Consider the following 24,757-nt stretch of genomic DNA (forward strand, 5'->3'; position numbering starts at 1 on the left):
CGGGGGGCAGAGCCTGCGTCCCAGCAAATGGTATCAGAGCAGGAGGTGTGTTCCAGGCTGACTGTGGACACACAGGAGCATGTGCAGGATCAGACGGGCGGGGCCAGGTCACAGCGGCCTTAGTGGCCCAAAGGCGAGCCCAGACTTTGTTTTTTGGTCGGGGTGGGGACACTGACAAGTTTTAAGCTGGGGGATGTCTGGCTCCGACGTGTGACTTGGACGTCTGATCAAGGACTGGGAGCCTGGGGTCCAGCAGGGAGGGGACCCCAGAGGCACGGCACTGAGAGATGTATCCATCTTTGGTTCCAGGTGTCACTGGCTGTCAGAAGAATGGGGCAGGCCTGCGGTGTGACCAGGACGGCCAGTACCGAGCCAGCCAGAGGGATGGGGCCAGAGGGAAGGCCTTCTGCGTGGACGGCGAGGGGCAGAGGCTGCCGTGGTCAGAGACAGAGGCCCTGCTGATGGATGCCCAGTGTCTGAGTACGTGCAGGCCGTTAAGTCAGCCACTCCTGGGGACAGGGCATGCCATCCCAAGGGCTTTCTAGAAGGGGAGAGATATGTGAGATGCGCTTGTCCCCAACCTTTCATTTCGAAAACTTTTAACCTATGTAGGAGTTGAAAGAATAGTAGGAAGAACAAATACTCGTCACCCAGATCCAAAAATTGTTATTGTTTTGCTCTTTCTCTCTCTCTCTTTTAATCATTGGAAAGTATATTTCAGCCGTCATGAAACCTCACCCCTAAATACTTCAGCATCATGAGAAATGAATTTAAAAATCATTCGTCTGCTGAGGTTTCCTTTCTTGTGGGCAGCTTGCCTCCGAAAAGCTGGTCAGCATTTCTCCCTCAGTGGGATGTTGGGGGAAGACCCGAGTGCCAGTCCTTCTTCCATGTTACTTGCTGGGTTACCCAGAGCAAATCGCTCAACTTCTCTGATGCTCATCACCCCAGAAGCCTCCTGCTCGCCTCCTGAGAGACCGTGAGGGTCAATATTATCCTTTGAAGATGCCAGACATTGAGCCCAGCTCTTCAATGAGATAATGGGTGCGAAAGAACTAACAGGAGTCCTATAATCCTAGGTGCATGGGAGTGGGACCAGAACTAATTTAATCCCAATGGTGCCCTTTACTGGTTGTGCAGGGCTGGGCAAGTCACTTACATTCAACCGTTTCCCCATCTGTAAAATGGGATTGTTAATGCCTTAGCGAAGCGTTAATGAATGCCAAGGGTGTGTGTGTGTGTGTGTGTGTGTGTGTGTGTGTGTGTGTGTGTCTGTCCATGGATAAATTGCAAATCCAATGAAAATCTTTATTATTATTTGTCAGTATCCCTCCTCTTGGGCAGAAATAGCAATTGGGGAGTTAGAGCTGGAAGTGCTTTAAGAGATCAGTTAGGCAGATCTTTGTTATCCTTTACAAATGAGGGAGAAGACGTCCTCAGAGGGAAAGCAACTTGCCCAAGGACCACGGTGATTACTGACCATTCTGGGTGCTTGCGTCTTAACTCTGGCCCTCTTTGCACCTGTACCACTGGCTTGGCTCTGCGGATTGTAATGCACACTTTGTAAAGCATTTCCTGGCTTTTCCTGCCCTGTGTTCATCTGGAGCAGAAACGCCAGTTTAATCAGTGGCACCAGAAATGTTTATGAGGAACAGCTCAGCTTTGCCAACTTTGATGACGCCTCCCTGAAGTACAGGTTTATGAATAGCCTCCAGGTTGGTCCTCAGCATCTTGGCTTCTTATGCAAAGCTTGGAGCTTAGATTTTCCTTTCTGGATATGCAGAAGGATTTCCGTGTTAAGAAGCTGGGCCCCCACTGGGATGGCAGCACGCTGTCTCAGAATCCTTTCAACTTGACTTTGAGATCTTTCTCTTTGGGCGTGGAATTGAAGTCTCATTATTGAGGTGTTTGTCCCCTAGAAAAGGCGAAGTGTGTAGAGGTCAGCTGTGTAATTCCCTGAACAGGTATCCACTGGTGAGGGCGGTGCCCCTTCCGCATCCTGACACCACCTCCCTCTGTCCGACCTGGATCCTCAGACACGTGGATCACTGCTGTAGCCTCCTGATTCATCTCTCTGCTCCAGCCTTGCCTCCATCCAATGACTTGCCCACGGTGCTTCAGAGCACTTAAGAGGCAATTCGACTTATACAATTGCCCTTAAAACTCTTCAGTGGCTCCGCGGTGCTCCAGGATACAGTAGAGCTGCACCACCTCAGGGCCCTCTCTGGACTCTAGCCTCATTAGACCACATGTTCCTTTGCGGCTAGACCTGTATCTTCCTTTTTGTTCTATTCGAGAGTAGCTGGCGCTTGTCGACACAATGAATGAATGACTCTAATTATCTGGGCTTCTTCGGAACTATTTCCTAAAGGTCATCAGGGAAAGGGATTCTCCCACCAGCTGAATTCCTGCAGCCAGTCTGATAAGGCCCGGCACCGAGGCGGGGTGTCCTTGCAGGGGGCAGAGGGACCCAGCATTTCCTGAGTCGTTACCGGGTACCGGGTACTCTGTGCCGCTCTGTTTATTCCTCACACCAGGCAGCTGAGACTCTCAGAGGTTGAGACATGCCCGGGACACAGAGCTGGTGAGGGCGGTGGCATCAGGACTGGCTGACTCCAGAGCTAGTGCTCCTTCCCCATTGCCAGCTGCCTCCTCACCTTATATCTCTCTGCTGCAACTTCAGCGTGGCCCCCTTGATCTTTCTGACATTGCCTGTGGTAAACCCTTTGTTTAGACCTTGGCCGGTGGAAATATTTCAAGCTCATCTTCCCTTTAACTCTAGATCCAGTTTTCTAGTTCTGCCCTTTGTTGGTCCACACCAAAGACTTCATACTCCATGTCAAGTGCTCAAACAGAGGAATACGCCTACCATTGGAATTACACCATCTTCATAATGTTCTGCCCTGGTTTCCTGGTGTTGTAATGATTTTGGCAGTCATCCATCCATCCATCCATCCTTCCATCCATCCATCCATCCATCCATCCATCCACCCATCCATCCATCCATCCAATAAGTAGGAAACTAGTATATATCTGTCACTATCATACCTGGCGGGTGTTCAGATATCATCAGAACATTATCCTTGTCTTGGAAGGAGACAGGCACATAAATAGCCACAGTACACTGTGCAAAATCATGATCAAATAGAGTGATGTGCCCAGATGCTGACCCTTTATACTTTCCCCCAAACATTTGTAAATATCTGTTATGTATGTAAATTTGTAAATATCTGTAAGGCATGTGGCAGATTATACCAAAAGAATGTATAAATCTGCACACTAACTCAATATGCCATGGAATCATTGGTAGCTCAGTTCATAAATTGTTTCTGTTCTGTTTGTCAATGAGCTTCTTCACAGAACTCTGAAATGTCAGGACCTCCAACACCAAGGTGTCCCTTATGTGAAAACCAGCAGATTCTCTAACTGAAGTGCTAAACTTACAGCATTTATGGCTCCTGAGAAGATTTTAATTGGAAACTGAAAAATGATTCAAATTTTATTTAGTCTCCTAGAATGCTGTAAGCTGCTGGTCCGTACCAACCAAGCCTCAGGGACACTGGCTGCGTATAATGTGGTGTTTGCTGGACTGGAGCTTCTGGTCCCTATAAATAAGATAACAGGGAGTATAAAAAATAAAAAAGAGAGGAGGAGATGAGAGCGGAGGGACTGAGTATGGGCTGAGCACATGAACTTGGCAACTTCAATGATCAATGAAGGACCACTTTGTAAAATTAGAATTTGTTTTTTAACATCTTTATTGCAATATAATTGCTTTACAATGTTGTGTTAGTTTCTGCTGTATCACAAAGTGAATCAGCTATACGTATACATATACCTCCATATCCCCTCCCTCTTGTATCTCCCTCCCACCCTCCCTATCCCACCCCTCTAGGTGGTCACAAAGCACTGAGCTGATCTCCCTGTGCTATGTGGCTGCTTCCCAATAGCTATCTATTTTACATTTGGTAGTGTATATATGTCCGTGCCACTCTCTCACTTTGTCACAGCTTACCCTTCCCCCTACCCATATCCTCAAGTCCATTCTCTAGTAGGTCTGTGCCTTTATTCCCGTCTTACACCTAGGTTCTTCATGACCTTTTTTTTTTCTTAGATTCCATATATATGTATTAGCATACGTTTTTTTTTTTTCTCTTTCTGAGTTACTTCACTCTGTATGACAGACTCTAGGTCCATCCACCTCACTACAAATTACTCAATTTCGTTTCTTTTTATGGCTGAGTAATATTCCATTATATATATGTGCCACATCTTCTTTATCCATTCATCTGTCAATAGACACTTAGGTTGCTTCCACGTCATGGCTATTGTAAATAGTGCTGCAATGAACATTATGTTACATGACTCTTTTTGATTTATGGTTTTCTCAGGGTATATGCCCAGTACTGGGATTGCTGGGTCATATGGTAATTCTGTTTTTAGTTTTTTAAGGAACCTCCATACTGTTCTCCATAGTGGCTGTATCAATTTACATTCCCACCAACAGTGCAAGAGCATTCCTTTTCTCCACACCCTCTCCAGCATTTATTGTTTGTAGAGGTTTTGATGATGGCCATTCTGACTGGTGTGAGGTGATACCTCACTGTAGTTTTGATTTGCATTTCTCTAATGATTAGTGATGTTGAGCATTCTTTCATGTGTTTGTTGGCAATCTGTATATCTTCTGTGGAGAAATGTCTGTTTAGGCCTTCTGCCCATTTTTGGATTGGGTTGTTTGTTTTTTTGATATTGAGCTGCATGAGCTACTTGTATGTTTTGGAGATTAATCCTTTGTCAGTTGCTTTGTTTGCAAACATTTTCTCCCATTCTGAAGACTGTCTTTTCATCTTGTTTATGGTTTCTTTTGCTGTGCAAAAGGTTTTATGTTTCATTAGGTCCCATTTGTTTATTTTTGTTTTTATTTCCATTTCTCTAGGAGGTGGGTCAAAAAGGATCTTGCTGTGATTTATGTCATAGAGTGTTCTGCCTATGTTTTCCTCTAGGAGTTTTATTGTGTCTGGCCTTACATTTAGGTCTTTGATGCATTTGGAGTTTATTTTTGTGTATGGGATTAGGGACTGTTCTAATTTCATTCTTTTACATGTAGGTGTCCAGTTTTCCCAGCACCGCTTATGGAAGAGGCTATCTTTTCTCCACTGTATATTCTTACCTCCTTTATCAAAGATAAGGTGACCGTATGTTCATGGGTTTATCTCTGGGCTTTCTATCCTGTTCCATTGATCTATATTTCTGTTTTTATGCCAGTACCATACTGTCTTGATTGCTGTAACTTTGTAGTATAGTCTGAAGTCAGGGAGCCTGATTCCTCCAGCTCCATTTTTCTTTCTCAAGATTGATTTGGCTGTTTGGGATCTTTTGTGTTTCCATACAAATTGTGAAATTTTTTGTTCTAGTTCTGTGAAAAATGCCATTGGTAGTTTGACAGGGATTGCATTGAATCTGTAGATTGCTTTGGGTCGTAAAGTCATTTTCCCAAGGTTGATTCTTCCAATCCAAGAACATGGTATATTTCTCCATCTGTTTCTATCATCTTTAATTTCTTTCATCAGTGTCTTATAGTTTTCTACAAACAGGTCTTTTGTCTCCTTAGGTAGGTTTATTCCTAGGTATTTTATTCTTTTTGTTGTAATGGTAAATGGGAGTGTTTCCTTAATTTCTCTTTCAGAGTTTTCATCATTAGTGTGTAGGAATGCTAGAGATTTCTGTGCATTAATTTTGTATCCTTCTACTTTACCAAATTCATTGATTAGCTCTAGTAGTTTTCTGATAGCATCTTTAGGATTCTCTATGTATAGTATCATGTCATCTGCAAACAGTGACAGTTTTACTTCTTCTTTTCCAATTTGGATTCCTTTTATTTCTTTTTCTTCTCTGATTGCTGTGGCTAAAACTTCTAAAACTATGTTGAATAATAGCAGTGAGAGTGGGCAACCTTGTCTTATTCCTGATCTTTGTGGAAATGGTTTCAGTTTTTCACCATTGAGAACGATGTTGGCTGTGGATTTGTCATATATGGCCTTTATTATGTTGAGGTAAGCTCCCTCTATGCCTACTTTCTGGATGGTTTTTATCATAAACGGGTGTTGAATTTTGTCGAAAGCTTTTTCTGCACCTATTGAGATGATCATATGGTTTTTCTCCTTCAATTTGTTAATATGGTTTATCACATTGATTGATTTGCATAGATTGAAGAATCCTTGTATTCCTGGGATAAACCCCACTTGATCATGATGTATGATCCTTTTAATGTGCTGTTGGATTCCGTTTGCTAGTATTTTCTTGAGGATTTTTGCATCTATGTTCATCAGTGATATTGGCCTATAGTTTTCTTATTTTGTGATATCTGTCTCTGGTTTTGGTATCAGGGTGATGGTGGCCTCGTAGAATGAGCTTGGGAGTGTTCCTCCCTCTGCTATATTTTGGAAGAGTTTGAGAAGGATAGGTGTTAACTCTTCTCTAAATGTTTGATAGAATTTGCCTGTGAAGCCATCTGGTCCTGGGCTTTTACTTGTTGGAAGATTTTTAATCACAGTTTCATTTTAAGTGCTTGTGATTGGTTGGTTCATATTTTCTATTTCTTCCTGGTTCAGTCTTGGAAGGTTGTACTTTTGTAAGAATTTGTCCATTTCTTCCCGGTTGTCCATTTTATTGGCATATAGTTGCTTGTAGTAATCTCTCATGATTCTTTGTATTTCTGCAGTGTCAGTTGTTACTTCTCTTTTTCCATTTCTAATTCTGTTGATCTGAGTTCTTCTCTCTTTTTTTCTTGATGAGTCTGGCTAATGGTTTATCAATTTTGTTTATCTTCTCAAAGAACCAGCTTTTAGTTTTATTGATCTTTGCGATCGTTTCCTTCATTTCTTTTTCATTTATTTCTGATCTCATCTTTATGATTTCTTTCTTTCTGCTAACTTGGGTTTTTTTTTTTTGTTGTTGTTCTTCTTTCTGTAATTGCTTTAGGTTTAAAGTTAGGTTGTCTGTTTGAGATTTTTCTTGTTTCTTGAGGTAGGATTGTATTGCTGTAAACTTCCTTCTTAGAACTGCTTTTGCTGCATCCCATAGGTTTTGGGTTGTCGTGTTTTCATTGTCATTTGTTTCTAGGTATTTTTTGAAATCCTCTTTGATTTCTTTAGTGATCTCTTGGTTATTTAATAGTGTGTTGTTTAGCCTCCATGTGTTTGTATTTTTTACAGTTTTCTTCCTGTAATTGATGTCTAGTCTCATAGAGTTGTGGTCCCAGCCCCCACCCACCCTGGAGGGTGAGCAGACAAGCCTCTCGGGCTGGTGAGTGCAGGTTGGCACCAATCCTCTGTGCGGGGCTCTCTCCACTTTGCCCTCCTCACCCCTGTTGCTGCACTCTCTTCCATGGCTCTGAAGCTTCCCCCCTGCTCACCCCCCATCTCCACCAGTGAAGGGGCTTCCTAGTGTGTGGAAACTTTTCCTCCTTCACGGCTCCCTCCCAGAGGGGCAGGTCCCATCCCTATTCTTTTTTCTCTGTTTTTCCTTTTTTCTTTTGCCCTACCCAGGTATGTGGGGAGTTTCTTGCCTTTGGGGAAGTCTGAGGTCTTCTGCCCGCGTTCAGTAGGTGTTTTGTAGGAGTTGTTCCACATGTAGATTTATTTTTGATGTATTTGTGGGGAGGAAAGTGATCTCCATGTCTTACTCCTCTGCCATCTTGAAGGTCCTCTCAAAATTAGAATTTTTTATATCAAGATTTTTGAAGGCTTAATACATGCCATTTCTATTATATTAATACTGCCCTTTCCCATTCCCACTCCAAAGGTAATAAACTTTTTTTCTGCACTTATTATGAAAACTGAGAATATATTGCTTTGGATGGCTTTGAATTTATTGACGTGATGAAAACCAACTCAGACATGGTCTCTTTTATAAAGCAGTGGATATGTGTGAGAATGAGGGCCTACATACATGTTTATAATCATGTCTTCAAAAACCTAGTACTCATGCACTTCAGGGTTTGCTTTTGATAGTTATCTGCAAAATATTGACACTCTTGGGCATTTTGGATTGTCAGATAAGTCTCATTCCTTGAGAGTTACATGCAGTGCTTTTTGCTTGGTGAAAAGTGAGTTCCAAGTCTCATAGCCTTGAGAAATTTTATTTCTTTCTCCTCTCTTATCTAGTTCCATGAGCATGTGACTGTGTCATTCCTACAGATAGGAGCTCAGGTGTGTTGATGGTACCTGGGAAAACAGATGCTAACATATCATTTAAACAAATACTATCATAAACATATCTGAGCCTCGTGACACATTTTCAGACTTACGTGAGCCCATGTGCACGTGTTTTATTTGTCTTTTAAAAATAACTTACTTCTTTCCAGAAAGTGGACACGTTGTTTTAAAATAAATATGAGATATCATTATAAATAAAATATTTTATTTATAGAATTATACATAAAATAATTATGAGATATCATTAGCATTCAAAGATAAGGACAGTGGGCTTCCCTGGTGGTGCAGTGGTTGAGAGTCCGCCTGTCGATGCAGGGGACGTGGGTTTGTGCCGCGGTCCGGGAGGATCCCACATGCCGTGGAGCAGCTGGGCCCATGAGCCATGGCCGCTGAGCCTGCACGTCCAGAGCCTGTGCTCCGCAACGGGAGAGGCCACAACAGTGAGAGGCCTGCGTACCACGCACACACACAAAAAGATAAGGACAAGGAAATATAAATTTAGATAGAAAATCAATATCAATGTGAAAAAGGGAGTTGTGAGAACTAATACAATATTAAATTATTCTTCTTACTTCCTGACAATGAGGTGGAAAAAGGAGACATGGCAAGTTATAGCTCTCAGTGTTAGCCATGAGGCAGCATTCTGGAACTACCCTTAAAAGGGAATTTCTCATTTTGGAACACCTGTGTGACCAAGGGCTGTGAGTGGGAAGTGATTTCTTGACCTAAAACTCTTTTTGGCTTCTCTGCAGAGGCCCCAGACCCTTCAGAGTCACATTTCACAGATTTGCTTTCCTTTCAGTGATGAGGAAATTTGAGAAGCTCCCAGAATCTAAGGTGATCTTCGATGCAGATGTTGCTGTGGTGGTCAAGTCCGACGTTCCCGGTTCTGAGTCCTCACTGACGCAGTGCTTGGCAGGTGAGGGGCCGGGCACCTGGGTGGTGCTGTATGAATATGCTGCGCTGATCTTGCAAGACACATCAAGTACAACCCTTGAAATGATCATCAAATATACGTTATAAAAAATACTTTATAAATCACTTGATTCTCAAAATGTGCATCCAACTCATAATTTCAGTTAGGAGTTTATAGTGCATCCACCACCTGCCAAGAACGAGGCTCTGCCAGATGTCAGGGAGCAGAATTGAAGGACATTCGTTCCTTGTAGAGCATTTTGTCCAGATCAGGAGATGTATCTGTTTATTTCAGCGGTCAAGCCAGGGATAGGTAATAACAACTACTACTCACTGAGTATTCATCTTTAGGAGCCTTATCTCATAATCCTCCAATCCTCCATGAATAGTCATTGTAACCCATGTTACTGTGTGTGTGTGTGTGTGTGTGTGTGTGTGTGTGTGTGTGTGTGTTTGGGGGGCAGGGAGTAGGGGTATGTGTCCATCTGTCCTCAGCATCTCCTGAGGGACTGGTGGGTGACTGTCCCATGGTGCTTGCAGACTGTGCACTAGATGAAACCTGCAGCTTCCTCACCGTGTCCACGGCAGGATCAGAAGTCTCCTGCGATTTCTATGCTTGGGCAAGTGACAACATCGCCTGCACAACTTCTGGTCGGGTGAGTCATGGCAGCTGCATGGTGGGTGTCTCTTGTCCTACATCAGACATGCCCTGATTGAAGTGACACGACTTTGATCAGGTGATGGAATGAGATTGTCAATAGCTGATCCCACGTTACCTCTACTTCTTCAAAACGATGGGACTTTGGGAAATTGAAACTGCAGAGGACCAGTGATGGCTCAGGATGAAGTTAACTTAGGGACTGTTTATCTGAGCAGGACCATTTCCAGACAGATCCATCAGAAGAGGATTTCAGTGATGAGCCCCCTGTCCCCCACCTGCTTATCTCATTGGGTAGCTTGAGCCACTGGACATGCCAGGACATTGTCCAGAGACCAAAATACCATCTGTCTCTCTGAGCCCCAGGCCCCAGCATTCTTTCCCATTGTAGAAGTAAAACATGATTATGGCTTAAAATGGAAAAGAAAGTTAAATATTAGTTAGAACCACATGAAATTGCTGTTTCAGTAAGTCAAAGCTGGTCGGGTATCAGCAATTTCATTGTAACCATGAATTAGGACAGAAAGGTATGCAGTGAAAAGCAATTCTCCTAACTTCCTAACTCTTAGCCACATGCAAATCTCCATTTTCACTCCTCCATTCCTTATGGATCCTTCCAGAACATTTCTATGTGTTTATAAGTGTTTATTACATAAAAACATTTTTGTTTACATGCTAATATTTTACAATACATATTCTTTCCTACCTTGATTTTCTTACATAATATTTATCTTTCTGCATCTAAAAAATGACCCTTGTTCTTTTTAATGGCAACATACCAATCCATTCTTTGCATGGACCTCATTTATCTCACATTTAAGGGCATATAGATTTGTTAGCAGTTTTTTTTTAATACATTTATTTATTTTATTTATTTATTTTTGGCTGCGTTGGGTCTTCGTTGCTGCGTGCGGGCTTTCTCTAGTTGTGGTGAGCGGGGGCCACTCTTAGTTGCGGTGAGTGGGCTTCTCATTGTGGTGGCTTCTCTTGTTGTGGAGCACGGGCTCTAGGCACGTGGTTTCAGTAGTTGTAGCATGCGGGCTCAGTAGTTGTGGCTCGCGGGCTCTAGAGCGCAGGCTCAGCGGCCATGGCTCACAGGCTTAGTTGTTCCCCGGCATGTGGGATCTTCCCGGACCAGGGCTCGATCCCGTGTCCCCTGCATTGGCAGGCGGATTCTTAACCACTGTACCACCAGGAAAGTCCCCTTTTAGCAATTTTGCATCAGCACCAGGTACCAGTGCTTGTGTGCAACTGCATATTCATAAGTGACAGCCCAGAAACAGCATGGAAGGTGGACCCCTGAATTTTAGGACTCAAGCTGGGGCCTGGAGCTGTAGGATCTTGAGAAGAGCAGGGAGCTCTCTTGGATTGAATCTCAACCCTGTCATTTCGGGGCTGTTTACCATGTGCAGGTTCCTTAACCTCTGTCTCCTCATCGGTAAGATGGAGTCTGGTGAGGATCCGAGACACTAACTCCATACACACAGTAGATTGTTGAGGACACGTTCACTTCTTTGAGTTTAAAGCATTTTGAGGAGGATGACCGCGCCTTTATTTGTTTTTGCGATCATGATTCAGACCTGCCTTAAGATATATCAGGGGGAAAAGGGGGTGGGGTGGGGGAGGGAGGATGGGCTAGTAGGCTGGTCTCAGCAAGAACTCACCACCTTAACCCATTAAGGTCAGGACTGAGCCGTGCTCTCAGTGTCGCCTCTCCTGCCCTGGGACAGTGCAGACAAGCTGGGCTTATTTGTTATCAGGGTCCAGGTGCTGCTCCCGCATCTTGGCTGGTCCATGGTGAGTGATTGTGCTAATAATAGGACACCTCTGTCCAGACTTCCGTCAGGGCCTTTATGGTCTGAGGGTCAGAGCTGTCAGTGACAGTGGTTCCCTAGGCAACTGTCAAGTCCTTGGGAATCCCTGATTTAAAGAACGTCTACTACTTGTGCTTCCCTAAGGGATCAGAACCAGCTTATAGAATTACTAATAACGGAAAGAGCTGACATTTGTTGAGTGCTTACTAAGAACCTGGCATTTCTGTGAGTAAACATCTTAGATTATTGATCACCTGATCCTCTGCTGACAGCTGCTTGCTCAGTAAGTGTGGATTTTATTCTACAAGATATACAACATTTCATTTTATTAAAAAAGGCAAAAAAAGAACTAACTCTAACTTCAACCCCTCAGCCCATGAGAGACACTGTCTTACAGGGAGAGTAGTTAGAAAGCGACTCTGGAGCCAGGTTGCCTGGGTTCAAGTCCCAGCCCCACTATTTGCCTGTTGCTCTTTTGCACCTTGGTTCCTCAAAGCCCCCATAAATATGGGGTAATAACAGCACCCGCGTCACGGGACTGTTGTGAAGTCATACATGGGAAAGTTCACAGGACAGTTTCTGCTGCAGAGGAAATGCTCAATGACCTTTGTCCTAGTCTTCACCATGGTTGTTAGTGTGTTATCCACACATCAGGTCGACGGGGATTCCATCTCAACCATTAGTAAGGCTCCTCTCCGGGGCCGGGGCCCTGCAGTGCCTTTGACCATGAGGGATCGGTCCACCCAGCCCAGAGCTGAGGCCACGGTCCCAGGAGCTGACTGCGGGCCCCTTGGCACCACTGGGTCTGGGCCAGGCTCGGGGTGGGGAAGGGACTCTTGCTGAGGCAGGAGCCCCGTGCTTTGGGTTACCTCCGCCCCCTCCCTCAGAGCCCGCCGCCACCCAGCAGAGCCTGACTGCAGACGGGGCCAGGGCTCCTGTAATCTGGGGCCCAAGGCTCAGGTCCTTCTCAGTCTGCAGGAATCCCACCTCCTCAAAGGCCCTTCTTCCCTCCTAAGACCATCATCCATTCAGTGAGTTCGGGGTTTTTCAAACAGCAAGGAGAGCTGTTGCCTTCCAATAGCCTGTGTTTCAGCCTCTGCCCTCCCCAAATTCCCAAACTTCAACTGGGAAACTCAACGTTGGGCAACTTTGCAGGGTGTGGGGGCAGGGAGGGGCAAGACACTGGAAACAAGACAGAACCTGATACAGATTTCGCCTACCACGCCCACCCGGCAAGAGCTCTGGGCCTAGGGGCAGAGGCACTGGACAACAGCAAGATCTTCAGAAGCCTGACCTCCCCATTTCCAGGCTAAAGAACCTTCCCCCGATCCTCCCTGCGCACAAGCTGCGTGCCACACAAGGTCTTCCCGGGGCTGGACCCTGCCTCTCTCTCTCTCTCTCTCCTCCCATCACGCCCCTCTCATAACTGACAGTCCCTGAGAACCACTAGACGTAGTTAATGAAAACACCCACGGGATCCCAGGTCTCCATCTCTGCTGTTTCTTCTGCTTACAATCCCCCTTCTCTTGTTTCCACCGGACAAACTCTTATTTATACGTCAGAACCCCACCCAGATTCACTTTTTCTGGGAAAATTTTCCAACTCCCCTTTCTCCATAGAGTTAACCACTCCTTCTTCAGGGGTAATTATCTCCTCTTTTATTACACATGTCTTTGCAGCTAACACTCTGGGCTGGAATTTACTGCTTACATGTCTGTGTGCTTCAATAGATGGGGAGAAACTAAGGAGCAGGAGTCTTCTCTTATTTATCTTTGTAGCCCCCGTGCCTAGCTTTGGTTGGAGTTGAATAAATGTTTGTTGAATTTAATTGTTAAATGTCACCGGACGATAATTCCGCCTCTTTCCACGTTTAGGAGGAAGATGCACTGGGGACCTCGAAGGCCACCAGCTTTGGAAGTCTGATGTGCCAGGTGAAAGCGAGGAGCAGGGGTGGAGACTCTCCAGCTGTGTATCTGAAAAAGGGTAGGTTGATGAGCTGGGTAGCTCGGGGCCCCAGTGGCTTAGCCTGTTCAGTGTCTGGAGCTGCTTCCCCGCAGGACGTGTTTGGAGAGGAGCCTCGCTGCCCCCAGCGCAAGGGACAGGGAGGCGCATCCTGCAGGTGAGCGATTCAGTTGCAGAGCAGACACAAAGGCTGCGGGCAGAGGCCAGCTGAGTCCACACCGTGTGCCCTCTGCAAGCTCATGTGGCTGCCTGTGACATGGGGGTGTCCCCAGCAGGACCACAGGCCCTGGGCTCCTGCAGCTGCCCATCCTGGCCCTCCAGCTCACGGGCCTTCACTGCCCTCTCGCTTTCCTGTCCACACGCCCTGGAAGCTGTCAGACCTTCTCATAAGCAGCCAGACCTCCGAGCTCTTGTCTCTCCCTGCCCCGCACTCAGAACCTCCCTGGCTGCAGTGTGTATGCACGTTACCTGGGGGCTGGTAACACTGCAGACGCCAAGTCAGTAAGTCAGGGTAAGGCCAAGATTTTGCCTATCAAATAACCTCTCAGGGACGCCAGAGCAGCTGGTCCCTGGACTGCACTTTGAGTAGTGAAGCCGTCTCGTGTTTTATACTTTACAGCTCACTTCCCCAGGCACCTTTCATTCCACCCTCACAGAGATTCTTGAGGGAAGGTGAAAATGGGATCATAATCCCTGTTTTACAGATGAGGAAACTGAGGCTCAGAGAGATTAAGAGTGTTGCCCAAGGTCATATTGCTAGTAAATTGGGGATCTGGGTTTGAACCTAAGTGCGTCTGATTCCCCTACACGACCTCACAGAGGGAGTCAGGGAGATACTTTTGGTCACTGTAACAAAGCAGTGGGTCTTCCCCAAGAACCCTACAGCCTGCACGACTCTGCCCTATCCATCAGGGCCAAGAGAGGGGACAGCAGTGCAGGGTCCTGAGCCCTGGCCCACGACTACGCTCTGCCCGTGAGCTGTGATGCCCTTTCTAGTCACCGCTCTCCCGGCCCCGCTTCCTGCGGTTAAGGGTGAGGGGGCTGGAGCCCGCCTGGCGGGTTGACCCCAGCTCTGCCACCACGAGCTGTGTGTGACGGTGGACAAGTTCCTTGACATTGTAGGCTGCTGTGATTCCGTTAGTCAAACAGGAGTCGCAGGTGAACTGAGGTTGTTGGGAGGTGGGAATGAAGATGCTTTCAGAATGATGCGATGCTTTTAAAACAGTGTGTGGCGTGTGGTGAGGAGCCAGAGGAGGGCTTCTACGATCCTTGTCACTCTTGCTAACAGTTTCCCGATGACCCGAGGCAATGGCTGTGGACCAGAAGATAGGCCAGGGGACCTGAGCGAGGATGGGAGGTGGGTGGGTGGGGGGTTGGAATGAAGGTGGCAGGCATGTCACTTCCTTAGGTCTGAAGCTCCAGGCAGGCAGCCTGCTCCCAGCAGCTTCAGAATTGCGCTGCGAGCAGCTGGCGACGGAGAGGATGCCTCGGGCCAGACCCAGGGCCTCGGCTGACCTCGGTAGCAGGCTCAGCCCACGGCAGGGACAAGCGTCTGTGTACTTTTGTCTCTGGTCCTTCTTTCGCCTAATACCTCCATCCTGTCTGAAATGAGAGCTCCCCTGGGAGAATGGAGTCCAGCAGAGCTGGGTTTTCTCTGATCTCTGGCCAGGTTTTAGAATGTCTGCCCCAGTGTTTATTCCAATTATTTTTACTACCCATTTTGAAAAATGACAGAGCACAGAGATTATTTTCTGAAAAGGAAAACCAAAATAAAACAAGTAACCTCTCTCAAAAATGTTCTTTAAAACCCTACTTTGGCCTTTTATCATATTTTTTTTTAAAAGGCAATTGTATTTCTTTTTAAGTGTTTGTTATTTTTTTCTCCTCCTTGTCTCCTGCAAGTTTATACTTTGGGGGAAAATTGCAAGGGAAATTGTGAAGCTTCTTGGCTGCCAAGCTAAATCAAGGGCAGAAATGTTTTCTGCCTTTTTTTGTTTTGTTTTGTTTTGTTTTGTTTTGCCTTTTATATTTTCAAGCAGAAAATGCACAGACCCAGCCATTCTGGGTTCTGTTGTAATGAAAAGAGAAGGGAGGTAAACTGGATCTGGCTTTCGACTCCCCCGCTCCCAACGTACTAGTTCTATCTTTGATCGGGAACAACTTCTTTATTTTACTTTCTATAAAGTGGGAATAAAATGGCACAGCTGAGCAGAAAAGGACACAGTTTCTGAAAGTCTCCTGCACAGTCCGTGGCACCCAGTAGGTAGTCAGCATGTCCCTCCACATGCCTGCGCTTAAGTGACCTGGAAGATGGGACAGTTTGGTCCATCCTTCAGGGCCGTCCTCTGTCCAGACCCACTTAAGGTCCGTGGCCTTGACTGTGGAGGAGAAGCCATGTGATTTTTCAGTATCAAAGGAAGTCAGGGCCTGAAGGTTCCTTGGAGATTATCTAGCCCTCATGTCACAGGTGAAGCCTAGAAACAGGAAGCATCTTGTCACACTGCATCCAGGTGGACCAAGGACTATAGGCCCGACCTCCCCCAACTCGGGAACATCTCCCAGACCTGCTCCATTGTCTAGGACTCCACCACCGTGTGGGTGAGCCCAGCATCACACGCCCCATACATGTTTACTGAGTGCCCATGGAAGGACATACACTTCGCAGGTGCTGCGGATGCCGCTGTGATCGAAACAGACAGAATCCCTGATTGATAGAGGAATTGGTCCAGCAATAAAAGCACTTCAGAGGGTGATAAGTGCTTTGATGAAAATGAAACAGGACATTGGGGTAAAGATGGACGTGGGCTACCTAGGAGAGCCAAATTCATGGAGAAGAAAGTGGAACAGTAGTTACTCAGGGCTGGGGGAGGGGGGAGTGGGGAGTTAGTATCTGATGGGGACAGAGTTTCAGTCGGGAGGGTGAAAAGTTCTGGAGGTGGATGGGGTGACGATGCTCAATATAGTGAATGTTCTTAATGCCACTGAACTATACACTTAAAAACGGTTAAAGTGGTAAACTGTTTGTTATGTATATTTTATGACAATTTAAAAAGGAAAAGAAAAATGAACATGAGCTGCCTTGGGTGCTCAGGGAAGGAACTTCTTAGAAGGGAATGTCAGAACTAAGGATGAGAAGGAGCCCACCATGCCCAGATCTCAGGGCAGGTGGTCCTCTGTGCAGGCTGTGTGGAGGATGCCCAGCGAGCTGAGACGCGGCCCTACCATCCAGGGCAGCACTGTGCAGTAGAACTTTCCGCAGGGATGGAAATGCTCAATAAATCTCTGCTGCCCAAAATGACAGCCAGTAGCCACATGTAGCCACTGAGCACTTGGAATGTGGCTATTGCAGCATGAACTCTGATGAACTGAAATTGATCTTCGAGTAGTCACACATGGCTTGTGACTCCTGCTTGTGAGAGCGGGGACTGTGTCCGGGGAATCACAGCTGGTGGGGCAGCAGTAGCTGTCTCAAGTGGCTTAACTGTAGGGTGAAGGATGACAGAACCTTAGTAGAGGCACAGAGAGAATGTACGAGAGATCAAGGGAGGGAGGTGAATTCTAACCGTATAAAGCTGGGAGATGGGCCCTTTAAGTCAAGCTGGGCTTTGGCAGAGGGTGGGCGGGGGCTTGGCCTGGCACAGTTAGAGGACAGTCAGGCAGAGGGGGGCTGCGTGAGCGAAGGCTTGGAGGGAGAAGGTGCTGGCTTTTTGGAGACCTGTAATGTATCTGCTGAGCGTCAGCTAAGGGCCAAGCTCATGGTTCAGCCTTTGAATGTCCAGTCTATCTTTTCATCTGCTCAGCATCTGTGAGGATTATATACCATCATCGCCGGTTACAGAAGGGAAAGCTGAGGCTCGGAGGACTTAAGAACTCACTTGCCAGGGGTGCTGTGGGGATTCGCACTCGGGTCCGCCTGGTTCTGAAGCCTGCACTCTTGCTCCCACGCTGTAAGGTCTCCACCACCTTTAGGTGCATGTGTTGGTTAAGACCTGGTGACCTGCCAGACCACTGGGAGGTCAGGGTGGCCAAGAGCACAGGCTCTGGTGTTCTTTCTGCCAACACCAGCTGTGTGAACCTAGGCCAGACTGTTCACTCGTTAAGGTTCTCTTTCCTCAAGTGCAAAATGGATATAATAATAGAACAGACATGTTGGCTATAGTGAAATATATATATCTGAAAAAACCTCATATTTGCAAAAAGATGCTCTAAAAATAACTGGGCTTTTATGGGAAAACGAGACTTAGGGACAGGCAAAACCCAAACCATGCCACTTCTAGCCAGAGGACTGACAAAAACAGTAACAACCCTATTTAAAATGCTAGCAAAACTTTAAAAAGAGACATACTGAATCCATCACAAAGAAATGCTACAGTAAATGTGGAGGGCAGGGTAGCCTGATGGAGGAGGGGAGGGCCTGAAGATGTTGAGGCACAAAGATGCAGGAAGAGAAGGAAAATCGCGGTCCTCACTTTGAAGACAGAGCCGCTGGCCAGTCTGAGGCAAGAGGAAGTCCGTGGGCTGATGGGCATCATGTAGTCCTGTGTTTCTGAAGCTTGCTGCCTTCAGCTGCACGTGTATGTGCTGCACTCGCTTGTAGTTTGATGACACAAGGCAGCGACAAGCTGGGAACACTGCAGATCAACCAATGCAACCTCAGCATTGCAGCGGCCGAGCTGCCTGTGCACCACGTGTTCAAACCACTTTGCCTTACAGAAACACACGTGACAGCAGAGCAGTCCGAACCGAACTCAAGGGCAGTGAACATTAAATGAGGTCGTCTAGGTAAAGCACGTGGCCTGGTGTCTGTGTGTATAGTTAGAGCTCAATAAATATTTGCTGGTAATAATAAAAACCATAATAAATGCCAGTTCTCCACATCTCCCCTTCAGACCCTCAAAGGTGTGGTAGGTGTTTGTCCAGGTCTGCTGGTCTGGGGCCATGGCTTTGGTGGGCTCCATTGTTCTGCACAGACGGGAGGCCCGGGATTTTCATGGCACAGAGGGCATCTTGGTGGACCGCACACTGTACCTGGTGTGGTCAGAGGGCCCACTGTCATGTGACCAGCACGCTCTGCTCAACGCTGCATTGTTTTGAGATTTAAAAAAAATTTTTTTTCTACCTTTTCCCCAGGCCAAGAATTCACCATGACAGGTCAGAAAAGCTTTGAAAAGACTGGTTTCCAAAGTGTGCTCTCTGGAATGTACAGCCCCGTCGCCTTCTCAGCGTCAGGAGCCAGTCTGACCGAAGTCCATCTGTTCTGTCTTCTTGCCTGTGACCGTGATTCCTGTTGCGATGGCTTCATCCTCACGCAGGTCCAAGGAGGTAACATGACAGTGAGGGCTGGGGCTTCCCTCTTCCACGAGCTGTGGTCTAGAAAGTTTGGAGAAGGCGTGGGATTGCAGAAGACAGGATACACAACACGGAGAATGCCTGGGGAAGTGGCCGCACTCACTTAGAATGTGATATTCACAAAATTAGGGACTATCATGACCCTTCCAACAGGTCACATACTATTTTGGCCACTTTGCGTTTTAATACCATGTTTTTCCTTAGTGCTGCCTTCAGAGGAGGTATTTCGAGCTCTATTTTCACAAACCAAGAAACTGAGGCTCAGAGAATTCAACCAGCTGCTCCTAATCACTCTGCTCATGACACAGTCACGGAGCGAGGGAGCTGAGATTTTTTTTTTTTTTTTTTTTTTTTTGTGTGTGTGTGTGTGTGTGTGGTACGCGGGCCTCTCACTGTCGTGGCCTCTCCCGTTGCGGAGCACAGGCTCCGGACGCGCAGGCTCAGCGGCCATGGCTCACAGGCCCAGCCGCTCCGCGGCATGTGGGATCTTCCTGGACCGGGGCACGAACCAGCGTCCTCTGCATCAGCAGGTGGACTCTCAACCACTGCGCCACCAGGGAAGCCCGGGAGCTGAGATTTGAGCCCAGGTGTATCTTCAACAGCATCTCACTGCCACCTCTGAAGCCTGGACCCACCACATTTGGTTGAAAAATGTTAGTTCATTCCCATCACCCATGATCATTCATTCAGTGATTATTTATTGAGTGCCTACTGTATACCAGGTCCTGTGACCCATAGGGCTGTAATTTTCAATTGTCTGTCACCAGTGGGAATAGACTTCTGTTTACAAAAATAAATCCGTGTCCTTGGCTACGTAGCCTCGTGGTGGTTGAGAAGGGGCTTAGGTCAGACGGACCTGGGTTCTAGTCATCACTCTGTAACTATGTCACTTTTCTTGAACCAAGTGCTTAAACTAAGTTGTAGGTCCCTTATCCATGAAAGAGAGAGAATGATAATTCCTATTTGACTATTCATTATAAAGATACTGGGTGCAAAATGCTGGACTTGAGCTTGGCTCCTGGTATGCTATTAATTTAGTGACAGAGGGACTTACCTGTAACCAACTGCATGATTGGCAGCTTCAGCTTATGGAGAATTCTGAAGATTAAAAAATATGTGAAGTATTCTTATATATCTCTTTATGACCCTCACTTACAGTCAGCTATAAACCTTAGGTGATCACCGTACCTGTGCAATCCAATGTTCCAGGTATTGGGAATCAATAAAAGGAGCTTAGAATGTGGTTGGGGAGGCGAAGGTACCATGAAGGACCATAACCTTCACTCCCTCATCTGTGCTGTCATCCAGGCGCGTATGGAGGTCCGCTGTGCTCCAGGCTCGAGACACAAGGCGACACAGGTGTCTGAGGCCGTAGGAGGCTTGAGTGTAGAGGAGGGAGATGTCAAGGGGGCTTGGTGGTCAGGGAGAGCTTTCTGGAGGAGGAGAGACTTGATCCAGGCTTTGCGGGATGGGTAATGTTTAGATGGTAAGAGAGGAGAGAGAGTCTGGTCAGAGTGGGTGTCCCTGGGAGCTGAGCTCAGTCGGGGAGACCACGTATTCTGGAGAACATCATCCATGACACTGGACTTATCAGTCTACAGACCCATGGCTATGATCAACTCCAGCATCTGTACATCATTCCCTCCAGACTCAGAGGTAGATACTGTTGGCTGTCTAGCTTGGTCACCTGGTGGGACAGTTGTATGGTGAGTGATGGAAGATATCAGGTGTCCGATTTGGTGATGGGAAAGGGAGATTTGGGAAGGTCCATATGGGGTATATGCTAAGTATGAAGTGGCTTTAAGACATTCACAAAATGTGGACTGAGCTTTTGGATACAAAAGATCCAGAGCTCAGAGAGGGAGTCTGGGTGGGAGATAGAAACGTGTGAACAACCAGCGTTGAGGTAGTAGCAGAGGTGTGGGTACAGATGGATTTCCTAGGAAGGGGGTGCTGGGTGAGAAGATGGAGGAGGGTGGGACTGATCCCTGGGGAATATCTACATAACTGATGAAGAATCTGCATAGAAGACAGAGAGGAGGAGACCCAGGAGAGCAGCAGGTCATAGAAACCAGACTGGAGACGGTTGAAAGATGAAGGAAGTTGTCAACAGTTTTGAATGCTGCTGGGTGTTCAAACAAGGTGACTCCTGAAAAATGCTGAGGTCAGCTCGCAGTGGTCAGCAGAGGCTACAGTGAGAATGTTTTGTTGGAGGTCAAAGGAGCCCAGGCAGGAATGTGGATTGAAGTAAGTTGAATCCTAAAATTCCTTCTAGGTTTAACGCTTTGTGGTTATGTGATGCGCATTCATGTCAGTGTTTAGATAGGCAAAAAATTAGATGTTGTACACACACATATACACGGACACATACACACAGGCACACTCATTTTATTGTACTTCACTTTATTGTGCTTCGTAGATGCTGCGTTTTTTTACAAATTGAAGGTTTGTGGCAACCCTGCACCAAGCAAGTCTATCGTGCCATTTTCCCAGCGGCATTTGCTCGCTTTGTGTCTCTGTGTCACGTTTTGGTAATTCTCAAAATTTGTCAAACTCTTTCATTATTATTACATTTGTCATGGTGATCTGTTCTCAGTGATCTTTGATGTTACTGTTGTAAAAAATATTACACCTCGCTGAAGGCTCAGATGATGGTTAGCATATTTTAGCAACAAGGCACTTTTAAAGTAAGGTATGTACTTTGTTTTTTTAGACTAAGGGTGCTAGACTACAGTATAGTGTGAACATAACTTTTATAGGTACTGGGAAACCAAAAATTCCATGTGACTCACTTTCTTGCAACATTTGCTTTATTGTGGTGGCCTGGAACCAGACCTGTGACTGCTCTGAGGTGTGTCTGTATATATCTTCTTTATGTGTGCCTATATTTAGAAACACTGCAATTCAAATCCAGGGTGCTTTCTGCCTTCTTTAATCTTAATGTCTTTTCTGAGGATACCACAATTTCCCCAGATGTTCGATTACTCACCAGACCACAGGATTTTTCAAATTGGAAAGGTTGACTTCATTTTCCTTAGGGTCATCTATGGAATAATTACTTTGTTCTGTGGAGAAGTAAGCCCACACAATCCTTTTTTCCATGACATTCCTGGCAAGCAGTTTGCCCGTCTTTCCCTCCCAGTGTAACCCGTGATCCGTGAATTATGTTGATCTGAACAACCACCTCGCAATGCTGCAAGTTAAGCTTTTCTTTGAGACACACATCAAACATCAGGCAGATGTTTTTCCCAGTCTCGTCTGATGGGCAGTCCTGGAATTTTAACTTGTGAAGCTTTGGCTGGATCTGCTGATGACCAGGAACAGAATCCCGCGACATGATTTTCCTGCAGCCTGGAAGGGCATTTAATTTCTGGTAGAGTCCCTCTCGTCCCCGTCCCCTCCTCCCCTGCAAGACTCCAGCCCCGCCAACCTCCAACCCTGAAATGGCTTAGTTTCCACTGATAATTATTAGTGGAAATTCATGAGGCTTCTGGACCTACATTTCATGAGCCTACTTATAACACAACGAGTTGAGGCAACTTGGAAATGGGGTTCAGTGGCACTTGTGTGGCCTGAGGCTCCCGGGAGCGTAATTGAAGCTGGCTCACGTGATCAGCAAAGTGATTTCAAATCTCCAGCTGGCGCCCACCTCTCAGACACCTGGTGTTCTCATCGACACTTGAGCATTAGTTAAAGAAGAAAGCTGCCTGCGTTTCTCTTCCCAGGTCTGAGAGGCGGAGGAAAAACGTGCCCCACCTCTTGTTTAAGTCCATGATTCTTTCTTTGGCTTCAGAGAGGGGCAGCCAGCAGAGCTCAGGCTTCCTCTGGGCTCTCGGCAGGCGCTAACGCACCCCTGCTGCCCTGTGCTCGGCTCCGGCTCTGGGTCCGGCCAGGCCGGGCGAGGCACTCACTGCCCTCTGGTCCTTCCTCTAGTTCTGTGCAGTCACTCAAACAGCCCCATCTGTGAAGTGAAGTGACCTCACCAGCTCAGGGATTCTGGGATCCGGCTGTGTGCTAGGATCACCTGTGGTGCTGAATTAGTCACAGGACTAATTCCCAAATGCCACCCTTGCGACCTGTCAAGTCGGAACCTCTGTAGTTGGTGCCCAGGAACAAGCACTTTCAAAACTCTCTCTGTGATTTTGATATAATCGGTCTAAACACCCTGGTTTGAGAACCACCGAGTTAGTGGGTCTCTCAGGTAGCTTTTTACCACAGAGATGCTGCTGATGATAGTGATGACGATGAGTTTTAACTACTCAGGTTGAAAGTGGGACAGGAGAGAACAAAATGTCACATTCATAAGCCAGACATCCATGAGTCATCTACATTGGGGAAATTTTGGTGCAAGAAGTTTGAAACTTATCTGGATTTGGATATAAATTAGGATAAAGAAGGGAATAGGAGCTGCGGGGTGGTATGTTTCCTTTTTCTTTTCTTTTCTTTTTTTTTTTTTTTTTCCCCAGGAGAATCTGAACAACTATACTACCTAACAGGGTTATGTATCCAAATAATACATAAAGTATTTAATTTCTAGATCTCAATAAATTCAGGCAATGTACTTAACTTATATGAAGCTCAGTTTCCTCATCTGTGAGATGGAGATAATAATGTCAGTAAGAATTAAGGAGATTAATATACTTAAAGCGCTTATCATAGTGGCTGGCACATCACAGGCATCCAAAACATTTGAGTTACTTATATTTACCTAACTAAAATCACTATCAAATTCAGTTAGCTTGGGGGTAGGATTTTCTGCTACTGAATAAATTCATAACATTAGGGTAGCTTTTTAAAAATTCCGATTTAGAAGATATATTCAAGACAAAATAGTCCAATGCCTTCCAATTACCAAATCTAGTAATGGATTTCTCTCTATGCATCCCGGGGATGTGGGCACACAGCCTTGGCTTGGTTACGTCCAGAGACAAGGAGCTCATTTCCTAACAGGGAAGCTTGTGCCATGGGTGTACAGCGCTTGGCTTTTAATAGTTCCTTACTTTGAATCTAAATACTGCTTCCTGAGCTCCTTCAGGATTGATCTCCTGTGTGTGTGTGTGTGTGTGTGTGTGTGTGTGTGTGTACGAGAATGAGAGACAGAGAGAGAGACAGAGAGAGAGCTGTTTATTTCCTTGAAGCCTCAAAAAGATGGTAAATGGAGACAGAGGATTCTGGCAGTAAGACCCCTGGTGGTATCAGAGGTGTCATTGCTGCTGTCCCCATGAAGAAGTGCTCTCATGCAGGAGGAGGTGGTGTCCCTCCTCTCAGGAATTTCCCAGTAAGACAACTGCGGGACGACTGGGGAAGGATAGCCCAAGTTAAAACCAGGCTCCTGAGTTCCGGTGTCCACTCCCGAGGAGTTGTTACCTGCCCACAGCCTACAAGCCTCTCAGGGCACAGACGCGTGTCTCTAAAGGGGCTCTGCTTGGTCCCCATCACACTGACCTCTCTCCCCTCTCATGACTCTGTAGGTCCCATCATCTGTGGGTTGCTGAGCTCTCCCGATGTCCTGCTTTGCCATGTCAGAGACTGGAGGGACCCTTCGGAAGCCCAGGCTAAAGCTGCGTGTCCTGGGGTGACGTATGAGCAGGACAGCCGCCAGGCGACGCTGCGTCTGGGAGGCCAGGAGTTCAAGAGTAAGCCTCTGCCTTCTGCCCGTGTGCGTTCCTTCACAATGAACTGTCCTCACCAGCAAGGTCTGCCCCTTTGCTGTGGGCCCTCTCCATACCCTGAGGTGTTTATCCTTCTGAAAAGAAACTGTACCCAAAAGGGGAAGAAAAAACAACCAGAGCATCTCAGCAGCGCTCCACGGGAAGCATGACGTGGCTCTGGGGCCGCAGGTT

General features: G+C 46.5%; 1 protein-coding gene across 1 annotated transcript in view; it reads left to right on the forward strand.

Moving 5' to 3' along the window:
* The window catches only part of TG (thyroglobulin), a gene marked incomplete at both ends in the record, with an annotated part of 239,988 nt that overhangs the window by 51,447 nt on the left and 163,784 nt on the right, over window positions 1-24,757 (forward strand). The window contains 6 exons of the mRNA XM_079722325.1: window positions 310-480; window positions 9,019-9,135; window positions 9,672-9,787; window positions 13,478-13,586; window positions 18,696-18,887; window positions 24,386-24,550. Coding sequence (XP_079578451.1) covers window positions 310-480; window positions 9,019-9,135; window positions 9,672-9,787; window positions 13,478-13,586; window positions 18,696-18,887; window positions 24,386-24,550 — 870 coding nt within the window. The remainder of the gene's footprint in view (window positions 1-309; window positions 481-9,018; window positions 9,136-9,671; window positions 9,788-13,477; window positions 13,587-18,695; window positions 18,888-24,385; window positions 24,551-24,757) is intronic.

Source organism: Hyperoodon ampullatus (genome assembly GCF_949752795.1).
Source record: "Hyperoodon ampullatus genome assembly, chromosome: 17".
Lineage (NCBI taxonomy): Eukaryota > Metazoa > Chordata > Mammalia > Artiodactyla > Ziphiidae > Hyperoodon > Hyperoodon ampullatus.